Consider the following 12,272-nt stretch of genomic DNA (forward strand, 5'->3'; position numbering starts at 1 on the left):
AATGTGTTTTAAGAGAGGAAGGAGGTTCGGGAGGAAGTTCACGTATGTCTGATCATCATGCATAATACTAGATTGGAAATAAGTTTGTGTCTAGTAAGAGTGTTGTAGTATGTACATAGTACTAATGTACTTCTAGATGAAGCTAGAGGAAATATACCCGAACGTATCGCACACTCGAACATACAACAGAGTCGCCATCGAACTTTATTTATTCCCGAAGGAATGGGAAAACATCGATAAAATCCGGGGGAAAGAGATATGTTGGGTAAGGACGTCGGTTATGCAAAGGGAATGTATTAGCATCCCAAACATCCATGGTACTCCATGGGAACCGTTTTGATTGTTCTCGCTCGAATATGTGTTATATCTAAAGATTACTCGCAGAAGAATGAGAAAATGAAAGAAATAGATAAAATGTTCGGTGAGGATTACGGCCATCATGCCTACGTATCATCATAGTGCAACGAGGAATTCAGAGAACTAGTGGTGGGAGATGAAAAGAAGTTATGATCAGGGTATGGTCTGAACCAAATGATTATATGATTTGAACTTCAACAAGGGGTGAAATATGAACCCAAGAGTAAAACTGACATTAACCGATACGTTCGGGTATATTTCTGCTAGCTTCACTAGACAGTTGAGAGTCTATAGATGTCTAAAGAAAGTGTTGTAGTACAAACATAGCTCACATGTCCTCCTAGATTAGAGTTTAATGAAAATGTTGTAGTACGTACGTAACTCGTATGTACTCATAGACTGTTGAGAGTATACAGACATCTAGAGAAAGTCTTGTAGTACAAACTAGCTTGAATGTCCTCCTAAATTAGAGTTTAGCAAGAGTGTTGTAGTACGTACGTAGCTTGCATGTCCTCCTAAACTATATAACTCAGGAAGAGTGTTGTGGTACGTAAGGTAACCCACATGTCCTTCAAGAATATATTATGAGTTCAGTGACCAGTACCACAGGCATGTAAAGTAGAGGATAAAGTGCATTGCATAAGCATTCATTGTATATTACTTAATATCGTGTAACTCTGTGTAATGTTGTATGGTTGTGTAATGTTGTGTGTTATAATTTATGCCATCATTTGTTGCTTTTATACCGTATAATTTGTAGAATGTATTCCCACCCCTTTGTTTCTATGTCTCCATGATTGAATCTATGTGTCATATATCCTCATATCGAGATAGAGGAATATTGTAGTATTTTTTTTAGGATGGTTTAGAAGACTTGTTCATTAATTTTCTTTCATGTTTTATGTTTGTTGAAATGTTAAGTCAACTAGTATGTTGGTTGTAATAAGGCTCTGGTATTGTGACATCGGAGTCGGGATTTCATTTCTAAATTTTCATGTTCGATTCAATATTTGAAACAAGTACTCATATATGATATGTGTGATGTTATTTTGAGTTGATGGTTAAAGATGTGCCAAAATAGTGATGATCATAGATAGAGTTGAAGACACTAAATTTGATTCTTTTATATTTAATTCTTCGGTATATTAGGTGGATGAACGAAGGTTGGAATTTTTTGGAATGTATCAGATTCCTTGTCAATAGACACAATATGTCTCTAAGCCAAGAATTTCAGAAAAAATTTCATGCATTCCAACAGCTGAGTAGTGGAATCAAATAGGCGGCATATTTTGTAGCATTCAATTTGTCTTTTTCATTTGGAGAGATCATCATCATCTACACAATTTTTATGATACACAAATTTATAAAATGAAAGGACTTAATTAACTTCCACTTGTATATATATTTGTGTCCCTAGTTTATTCCATTCAGAGAATGCAACAATGGATTCACCTTCTTCTTTGCACATAGCAATGTTTTCATGGTTTGCTATGGGGCATTTAACTCCATATCTTCACCTCTCCAACAAATTAGCCAAAAGGGGACACAAAATCTCATTCTTCATTCCTAAAAACACAGTCAACAAGTTACTTCATCTCAACCTTCATCCAAATCTTATTACCTTTTTCCCTATCACAGTTCCACATGTTGATGGCCTTCCTCATGATGCTGAAACTACTTCAGATGTACCCTTTTCTTTATTCCCTCTTATTGCTACTGCCATGGACCAAACTGATAAACAAATTGAACTTCTTCTAAAGGAACTAAAACCACATATTGTTTTCTTTGATTTTCAATATTGGCTACCGAATTTGACTCAAAAACTTGGTATCAAAAGTCTTCAATACTTGATATGGAATCCAATATCAACAGCTTACCTTGGAAATATAACGAGAAAAAGTCGAGGAAAAGAGTTAACTGAAGTTGATCTCATGAAACCACCTTCAGAGTTCCCTGATTTATGCATCAGGCTTCAATCACACGAACTTCGGTTCCTAGCTTCAGCAAGGAAGCTAGAATTTGGCAGTGGTGTTTTATTATATGATCGGATCGACATAGGCACAAAGTTTTCAGATGCGGTTGCTTTCAAAGGTTGCAGAGAAATCGATGGTTTATATACTGATTATCTTCAAACTGTTTTTGGAAAACCTGTTCTTCTTTCAGGTCCTCTATTACCCGAGCCACCAAATACAACTCTAGAGGAAAAATGGGAATCATGGCTTAAGGGATTCAAACATGAATCTGTTGTTTTTTGTGCATATGGAAGTGAAGGTCCATTGGAAATAAATCAATTTCAAGAGTTGTTGCTTGGTCTTGAGTTAACAGGTTTTCCGTTTCTCGCAGCACTTAAGTCACCTAATGGATTTGAATCTATCGAAGAAGCTTTACCTGAAGGGTTCAGTGAAAGAGTTAAAGGAAAAGGGATTGTTTATGGAAGTTGGATTCAACAACAATTGATTTTAGAACACCCTTCTGTTGGATGTTTCATCACACACTGTGGAGCTGCTTCTATAACTGAGGGACTTGTTAACACGTGCCAGTTGGTTTTGTTACCACGTGCCGGCTCAGATCATATAATGTATGCAAGAGTGATGAGTACAAAGTTCAGGGTTGGTGTGGAAGTTGAGAAAGGTGATGAAGATGGATTGTTTACAAGAGAAAGTGTGTGCAAAGCTGTGAAGATTGTGATGGATGATGAGAATGAGGTTGGAAGAGAAGTGAGAGCAAATCATGACAAAATGAGAAACCTCCTCCTTAGCAACAATTTAGAATCTTCATGTGTTGATAGTTTCTGTCAAAAACTGTATGGTTTGCTCTAGCATTTTTCAGTTACAATGAAAATGAATGTTGCTAATTCAGTTTGATTATAAATAAGAACACTGCATCAAGTTCTGTAGAGTAAAGGATATTCCAATTTACATTATTTCTAATCTAATTATTTCTTTCTACATGGCACTATTATTTTATTCAATTCATCTTGTTCTCAATTGTTGAGTCGACTATGACAGAATAGTGCATCCTTTTAACAGTTTCTGTAATGATCCTATAGATAGTTTGAACCGATTCAGGAGGGATATATGTAGTATTGGTGGTTTTATCAATCAGAAGAAATGAGATACTAAGAGACTTTCACTATTAGTAATTTGATTTTATCAAATCATTAATAATAATAATAATAATAATAATAATAATAATAATAATTATTATTATTATTATTATTATTATTATTATTATTATTATTATTATTATTATTATTATTGGATTTTGAAAAAAATTGAAGGAAAATATTAATGGTAAACAAGAGAAATTAAATTTACACTTGTTCGTAGGGATGACAATTTTATCCATTCCCAGTGGGTATCCACAAAAATACCCACAACGGATAGGGTAAAAACCCGCATACATGGGTACGGGCATGAACTCGGATAATTACCCACTTAAATAAGCGGGGATGGGTGTGGGGATGACCACCTTACCTTAGTACCCAACACGCCCCATACCCGCATAATATATATTTATATATTTTAATTTATATTATTATATAAAAATAAATGTGTGTCAATTTTTTAAAAATACATCAATTTTAAACTACTGCATGTTTAATATAAGTGATCAACTATTTCATAATTCAACAGTAAATTTTTTTAAAAACTTTTTAATGTTGCTAAAAACTTAAAATAATATGATATTTTATACTTGGCATATTTATTTTTATTAGAAATGCGGGTAGTGGGTACGGGTACACAGGCACTTACATTCCTATAGGATACGGGCACGGGTGCCAATATTGGTACCCAAGCGGATATGCGGATATAGGGACGGGTACTATAGTACCCTACCCAAACCCTGTCCATTGTCATCCCTTACTCGTAACAAAGACGAGCGGTTCTCTAAATGTTCACATATGCATGCAAATTGTTGGATCGAAAGTGTTTGTCAACCTATGAAATTGTTTGTTTGAGCTTTAAAAAAAAGTTTTTTTATCGTATTATAGAAATAGTTTTTATAAAAATATTTTTTTTTAAAATTTCACGTTACGTTAAGGAGAATTGTCTTTCATATCAAATAAGACTTGATCATTGAAAATCGCAAGAACCAATGGTTGATTCTCATAAATGATGCCATAGTTCCATATCATAATAACAAATATATTTGAATTATGATGTTAGATTTCTGATGTTGCAAGTCTTTGATGTGATGGATCACGGGGATGGAGTTGCAGGGTCAGCATTCCAACGCCCAAATGAGTTAATGAGTCACAAACGGACGTTAGATTGAAGTATGAAAAGTATGTTTTACCTTAGATCTTACACATGTAAAATTATTTATAACCTTTGATCAAGTTTGCTGTTGGACCTTCTTTGGAGTAATAAATAGGTCTCCTTTATTGGGTATTTACCCAACCCAGAACATTAATCACACCTACTCACAATAGAAATGCTATTGTAGAAAAACCATAGTAACTTTCCTAAAACATGAACAATCCAAAAAATGACGCGGGAATGGTAAAACCACTTTATCAAATGTTCACTGTAATCCCTACCAAAAATAAAAATAAACATAAATAAAGGATAATAGAAACTTACGAGTAAGGGAGTCGAAGAACGAAAAACATAAAAAGAAAAACGGAAGCACGCTAAAGAAGAGAAACAAGAACACTTCGAAAGCAAACAAAAATTGTGCGAAGGAAACAAAAGGAGAAAAATTGGAAGTACAACTCATTCAAATATATATATATATATATATATATATATATATATATATATAGAGAGAGAGAGAGAGAGAGAGAGAGAGAGAGAGAGAGAGAGAGAGAGAGAGAGAGAGAGAGAGAGAGAGAGAGAGAGAGAGAGAGAGAGAGAGAGAGAGAGAAATTTTTCTCAAGAGTATAAGACTAGGAGACGAAGATCCAACGATCCAAAGAAAAAAGATTGGGTTAAGTATTGGCCAATAAAAAAGCGCCACATCATCATCAAAATAATAATGACAAATATGGCTTCTAGGAGATAATCATATTATGATATTCATATGCTATCACCATATGGATTATAAATTATGTGTTGTAGACCATATAGTCAATAAATCCCAATGATCTTCGTTATTCTCTGGCAATAGAATAAAAGAATATCAAATATCAAGAGTGATGAGATAGGTTAACGATGGATTAAGCATATATTAAAACCCCAATGGCAAGTGACCGAAATTACAAGCCATACCCCGATTTGCTTGGAAAAGCTTAGGGGTTAGTCTTTTCGCTTTGGTCGACAGACATATTTTTGTAAACTTTGTACCTCTGTTTATCCTGGATTTTGTTTGTGTTTATATTTTTTCTTGATAGCATCATGTTATATGCCATGAGACATTTTCAACGCATATTTATTTTCCCTTTTTTGTTAAGAAATCAACATTTTATAATGCTCAAAAGAATGCTAGTTGGAAATGCAAAAATATAGAAAATGAAGAACACCGTTTTTTCCCCGTATATTTTGTGGCTCAATTTATCCTGAATTTTTGTGTTTTGCATTTTTTTTATAGAATCTTGTTCTATATCATGAGACCTTTTAAACGCATATTTATTTGTCAATTTTTGTTAAGAAATGAATGTTTTATGATGCTTAAAATATGACTAGTTGGAAATGCAAAATGCATAAAATGAAGAACACATAGTTTTTTCGTAAATTTTGTGCCTCTGTTTATCCTGAATTTTGCTTGTGTTTGTGTTTTCTCTTGATACCATCTTGTTCTATACCATGATGACTTTTCAATGTATATTCATTTGTCCATTTTTGTTAAGAAATAATCATTTTATAATGCTCTGAACAAGGCCGGTTGGATATGTAAAATGAAGAATATGAAAATGCAAAATTCTCCTTATACCCCCAATGTAATCCAATCAACAACAATTCAAATAATATGTGCCTCAAGCTTCAGGCCTATCGCCCCTTATATTATTCACACCCTTTTTTTCAGCTTCATACCGCCTCGGGAAAATAATTGTTTCTTAATTATTTTTAATATTTTCTTAGCATTTTTTAACACATTAAAAAGAAAAGGACATTCCAATAGCATAGTTAATTAAGATTATTAGTTCTAACTTAGATTTAACTTTTAGGTTAGAATTAAAATTGCTAATTAGTAAATATATTAGATTTAATACATAATTAGCATTACCATTTTATCACTAACTTTTGATCTTTTTTTTTAACTCTTTTTCTTCGTGATGTCTTAATCTTGATATAAATAAGTTGACCTAATTATTGGTATCATCCCCTTGTTGATTTGATTAGTTGATCAATTAATTAGAATAATGGTTTAGTTACTTAACAAGACAATTTGCATGCTCCCTTAGGATTTACATTCAATTAAGTGATTTCAAATCCCTTGATCATTTGATTAGAATTAGATCTTTATACTTGCACTTACACTTGATCCATTAAGTCAATCCCAATTCCCTTTTCATTCAAAACCCTAGAAATAGGTTAACATCAAGAATGATCCTATTCTTTGGCACTTCATCCTTTTCTTTCAACCTTGCTCCCTAACTTATCCAACAAAAAAAATCTTTTCTTATTCAACTTCAAAATACTTGACCATTTTGATGCGAACTGTACACCATGTGTCTTAAGAAATGGAGAAGAATGAGAAAGAGCATTCATATCCTTGTTCTAAATATCTTTGAATACGGGATATAGACCCCAATTATTCAAAATATTCACCTTCATTCATAGACTTTAGTGAAATTCAAATCAAAACAACTTTCAACTTTCATCCCCAGACCAACAATTCAATAATCCACACCAACAACATCATTATATTTGGACCAAAGACAATACCCTTTGGGATACCCACACAACTCTTGAGGTTAATCAACTTCTCTTGGTTAATCACCTCTTTCATGGGTTAATCACCTTCTCTTGGTTAACCATCCATCTTTGAACCATACATAACTCTTGAGGTTAATCACATTCTCTTGGTTAAACACCTCATTCATGGGTTAAATACCTTCTTATGGTTAAAACCTCTCTCATGCATGTTTGTCTTGTCAGATTCAGTGCTTAGACAAACTATATTCATGCATGTTTGCCTTGTGAGACCCAGGTTTAGGAAAACCCCTCATTTTCATGGATATCTGCCTTGTGAGACTCAGGCTTAGGCACCCCCCCTCTTTTTTATGTTTGTCTTGTCAGACCCAGTCCTTAGACAAACCATTTTTCTTGCATGCTTGTCTTGTGAGACCCAAGCTTAGACAAACCATTTCATACATGCTTGCTTTGTGAGACCCAGTCTTAAGCAAGCCTCTTCTTGCATGTTTGCCTTGTCAGGCTCAATGCTTAGGAAAACTCTCATCTCTTGCATGCTTGCCTTGTGAGTCCCAATATTTAGGAAAGCCACCTCTTGCATGTTTTCCTTGTCAGACTCAGTGCTTAGACAAACCCCCTTTGTAGGTCTTGGTCCCCGGATCTAGACAAAACCCCTACAACTCTACATTGGGTTAATTACCGTTTATTGATTAAATACCACACTCCTCGTCCAGACACCTCTCTATTGGGTTCAAACAATACAATCCTGGTCCAAACAACATCCAAACAATAACTTCACCATTTCACAAATCTTTTCCAATTCATTCACAAACTCTTTTCAAAATCAAAACAACAATCATCTTTCATAAAAGAAATATTATAATTCGTTCCTTAGCAGCCAGACTAAAAGCTTAAAGCATCTGAACTAGGATCGAGCCAGCTAACGTCAAAGCACTTCCGGGATACGATTATAACACCGTTCCCTAAAAACAACCACCAAATACGTAGTTTTCTACCACGAACTACGAAACTCTGATTTTCTCATTGCACTATGATAATACATAGGCACAAGGGTTTGAATCCTTGACGCGCACACTAATTAATAAATTATTTTCCCCTTTATTAAAATCAATCACAAGTAACTTTAGATAATAACACCCATCCGCACAAAGAACAATCAAAACGGTTTCCATTGAGTACAACGGATGTGAGGGATGTTAATACCTTCACATTGCATAATCAACTTCCTTACCATTTTTATCTTCCCTTTAAGTTTTATTGATATTTTCCCTTTCTCTTAGAATAAATAAAATTCAATGACGACTCTATTGTATTTCGAGCATGCGACGCGCTCGGGTATTTTTTGTGGCGCGATAAACAATAAATTAATTTGTCAAATTCGATCATATTTTAGATAGTCTCAAATTTTGCATAGTTGATTTTTTTGTTGATAGGTTGATAGAATGCTACTATAACTCGTCTTTCAATTTCCTGCATGTGCCAAAGGTGGAAGAAAAGAATTGTGGTGGGGCCACGCGTGCGTCCGCTACCACCTTTTTCTCTTGCTATTTTTTTTTTATATTTAATCTATTTTTCTATTTTATTTTTATTTTTATATAATTAATTGATTAAATTGTATTTTAATTCATTAGTTTTTTTAATTGATTTTTAATTAATTTTATTAAATGAATAAATTTATTTTAATTGATTAATTTTATAAATTGATTTAATTCACTTGATTAATTGATTAAATTTATTATAGTTGATTAATTTTGTTAATTAATTTTTAATTAAATTGCTTAAATTTATTTTAATTGATTAATTTTTTTAATTAATTTTTAATTAGCTTGATTAATTGATTAATTTGATTAATTAATTTTTAATTAACTTCATTAACTAATTAATTTATTTTAAAAGATTAATTTTGTTAATTGTTTAATTAAATAACTTGACCACATAAAATCAATTTTTCAAAAATCAAACTAAATACTTGATCAACATCAAGTTGGTTTGCAAAATATCTCACCATTTCATCGTTATCAAACCACTCTCTTAATTAAACGTTATATTAAAAAATATTTTTATAATAAAATAAAAAAAGAGGAACATTTGAGTCTCGCATTCCATGAAAACCTCGAACAATCGGCTCTGACACATACGTCTTGGTTTTATCGATTATTCTTTCTTTTGTTCTAAAATACCTAATTCAAACTTGGACAAAAGGGACATTGGAGTCTTGCATTCCATGAAAACCTTGAATAATCGGCCCCAAGGCACACGTCTTGGTTCTACCAAACGTTCATTGTCCGCAAATAAATTTCATAAACGCATCAAATGAAAAAGGTACATTGGATTCCTGCATTCCATGAAAACCTCGAATAATCGGCTCCGAATACATCTTGGTCCCACCGAGCATTCATCATTCTCCTAAAAATAACTCAACATTCATCAATCCATTTCAAACAATAAAACTTGATCAACATCAAGTATTTTTTCAAAATGCAAACTAAAGCTCTTGATCAATATCAAGTTCTTTTTCGAAACATAAAATCAAACCATTTTTTAATTCAAAAAGTCAAAACACTTGATCAATATCAAGTTCTTTTTCAAACCAAAACCAAAACCAATCCAAAATCATCCATCGCCCAAGTGCGAGTGTCATACGGTGAACTGACTTGGTGTGTTTTGCTTTTTATCGCAATGTCGCGGATAGCAAGAGTCGCCACCGACTTTTCTTTTATCCAATAAGGAAAGGTGGAAAAGAACAGGAAAGACCTCAATAGATTTTGGGTTCGGGAGGTACATTATACAAAGGGAAGGTGTTAGCACCCTTTGTATCCATGGTTATCCATGGGCTCTTAATTGCTGGATCACTTATATTTTTGTCTGAAAAGTGTTCGTGAATTGTTTGAAAAATGTTTCGGAAAGAGAGTTAACTTTGTAATGATTCTCGCATGAATGTATACAAAGTATTTATCTCGTTTGATTTTGAAAACGGTTTAGAAAAATGTAACTTGGTAATGATTCTAGTATGAATGTATACCAAGTGGTGATTTTCTAGGATTTGCAAATTGTGAGGGGTGGAAAATGTTTTAGGTTATGATCCAGCAATTGAGAGTTATACCTTCCTAAGGTCGTTATGAACGTTTCCTATCCTTATGAGGGTAAAACTGTCCTTACTATTGAGAAGTAAGTAGTTTTATCCTTTGGATGTAAAAGGGTCATCGTAGGGTCATCGATAGGTCATTGAAGGCAACAGTTGTAAGGATACCTTAGCATTCGGAGGGACGATCATCATTTAACCGTAGGCTACACCGAAGGGTCATCGAGGGACAAAATCATATATTCGAAGGCAACATCCGAGGGACTATGATTTATTTTAAAGGGACATGATGATTTAATCGAAGGGTCTTTGCTAAGGGTATCCCCACATTCGCGGGACGTGACCGTAATACCGTAATCGTAAGGCAAAAGAGAGGTCCAAGATCACATATTGAAAGTCCATATTTTAAAGTTAATTAAGTAATTAGGGTGAATCTCCACATTAAAATTAATACATTAAAATTAATACATTAAAATTAACACATTAAAATTAATCAAGTAATTTAGGGCGAATCTCCACAAGGGTATCCCACAAATAAAGTGGAAGACCTAGACAGCAATCCTTTCCTGGGACAGGTGAACCTTTACAAAATTCAGCAAACGGATTAGAGTACCAAATCAGGGTGCAATCAAGAGTTGCACCAAAGCAGTAATAGTATCAGGTAAACTAAGCCTGGTTATAATAAGATAAGTCGGATGGGTAAAGATCAAAACAGAGCGAAACAGCGGCCTCCATTACAACAATTCAAGGTATCCAGGCATACTTAAGTCCACATGCAAAACCTCAAATTTATTTATGAATTCAATTATGATATCACATGTGCATTAGGAACATAAAGCGGTGATAGTAACGCAAACCTGTTGGCAATTGAATTGCAACCTCGAATTGGCCGATCGGATCGAATTGAGCGGAAGTGACCTTGCTGCCGTAGGCTTTTCCTTCCGGGTTTCCTTTAGGGTTACTCGGAATAAGTTAAACAGTAGTCCTGAACACTCCGCCACAAGCCGGCAGGATTTGTCCTTGGATTCGTCAAATAAACAACAAATTAAAGCGAAGAAAATAAACTAGATCCTAACGTAAGGTTGGATCCGGTAAAAGGGTACACAATAGTTTCCTTTGTAGAAACTATTGTGTGAATAGAACTAACTAAATGCTGAAAAAGAAATAGGAAATTGCAAGGAAAATAGTGTAGAACTCGTAGGAAAAACAATGCCTAAGCTGCTGGAAAAGAAAATATGCAAAAGTGAAAACGGCAAAGGAAAAATGTGGAAAAAGCCCCCCCGTTCTAGGTTTTCTTTGTGGCTATTTATATCGGTACCATTAAGTAACTACTTGCTGCCAAGAGCTCTTCAACGTGGCTAATTTCATGGCGTGGATATAGGGTCCAATACTCCTCAACGTCTCTTCAAGTCTCTGAGGCGTTACGTGCGCCCAAAAAGTAGGGTAGTGGTGTGACGCTCGTCACACCATGTGTGACGTCCGTCACAAGGCTGCTTTGCGTGACGCTCGTCACGCCCTCCGTGACGTCCGCCACAAGCACAGCATTTGTGGCTTGCGCTTTGGGCTGGGCTTTGCTATTCGGTTCGTTTTCTCTCCTTTTTGCACCTCTTCTCCTCCATTTTTACTTGTGCTTCCAAATAAACCACTTTCATGTTATCACTAGACGAGCGTGTAGCGAATAGGTCAGTTCGGGTCATTCGCGAGCTGGGCCTTCGTTCCCGTAAGATCAGTGTCATGAAAATGAGTCGGAATGCCTTGAAAAATGTCTTGAAATATAAATGGGCAAATTTTGGGGTATGACAGCTGCCCCTGTTCAATATTCTTGAACCGAGAGAGTTAGAATGGTGTGTACCGTTCGTGGTCTGGAGGTGAAAGATTATTGAACACTAGAATGCCCCAAAAATTTGCACTTGCCAATTAGTCTTGGTGGAGATGGGCTTAAAGATGCCATCCAGGTAGTTTGATGAGGAGATTTCCAGATTGTGTCGTACGTTAGACAATGTCTGAAGACATGG

At 34.6% G+C, this 12,272-nt stretch overlaps 1 protein-coding gene across 1 annotated transcript; it reads left to right on the top strand.

Moving 5' to 3' along the window:
• Positions 1–1,521: 1,521 nt before the first annotated feature.
• Positions 1,522–3,260, top strand: LOC127086518 (cyanidin 3-O-galactoside 2''-O-xylosyltransferase FGGT1). The gene has a single exon (XM_051027292.1). It carries the CDS (start codon positions 1,800–1,802, stop codon positions 3,174–3,176), a length of 1,377 nt encoding a protein of 458 aa, XP_050883249.1. The 5' UTR covers positions 1,522–1,799; the 3' UTR covers positions 3,177–3,260.
• The last annotated feature ends 9,012 nt before the right edge of the window (positions 3,261–12,272 follow it).

The sequence above is a fragment of the Lathyrus oleraceus genome, chromosome 5, assembly GCF_024323335.1.
Source record: "Lathyrus oleraceus cultivar Zhongwan6 chromosome 5, CAAS_Psat_ZW6_1.0, whole genome shotgun sequence".
In the NCBI taxonomy this organism is placed as follows: Eukaryota; Viridiplantae; Streptophyta; class Magnoliopsida; order Fabales; family Fabaceae; genus Lathyrus; species Lathyrus oleraceus.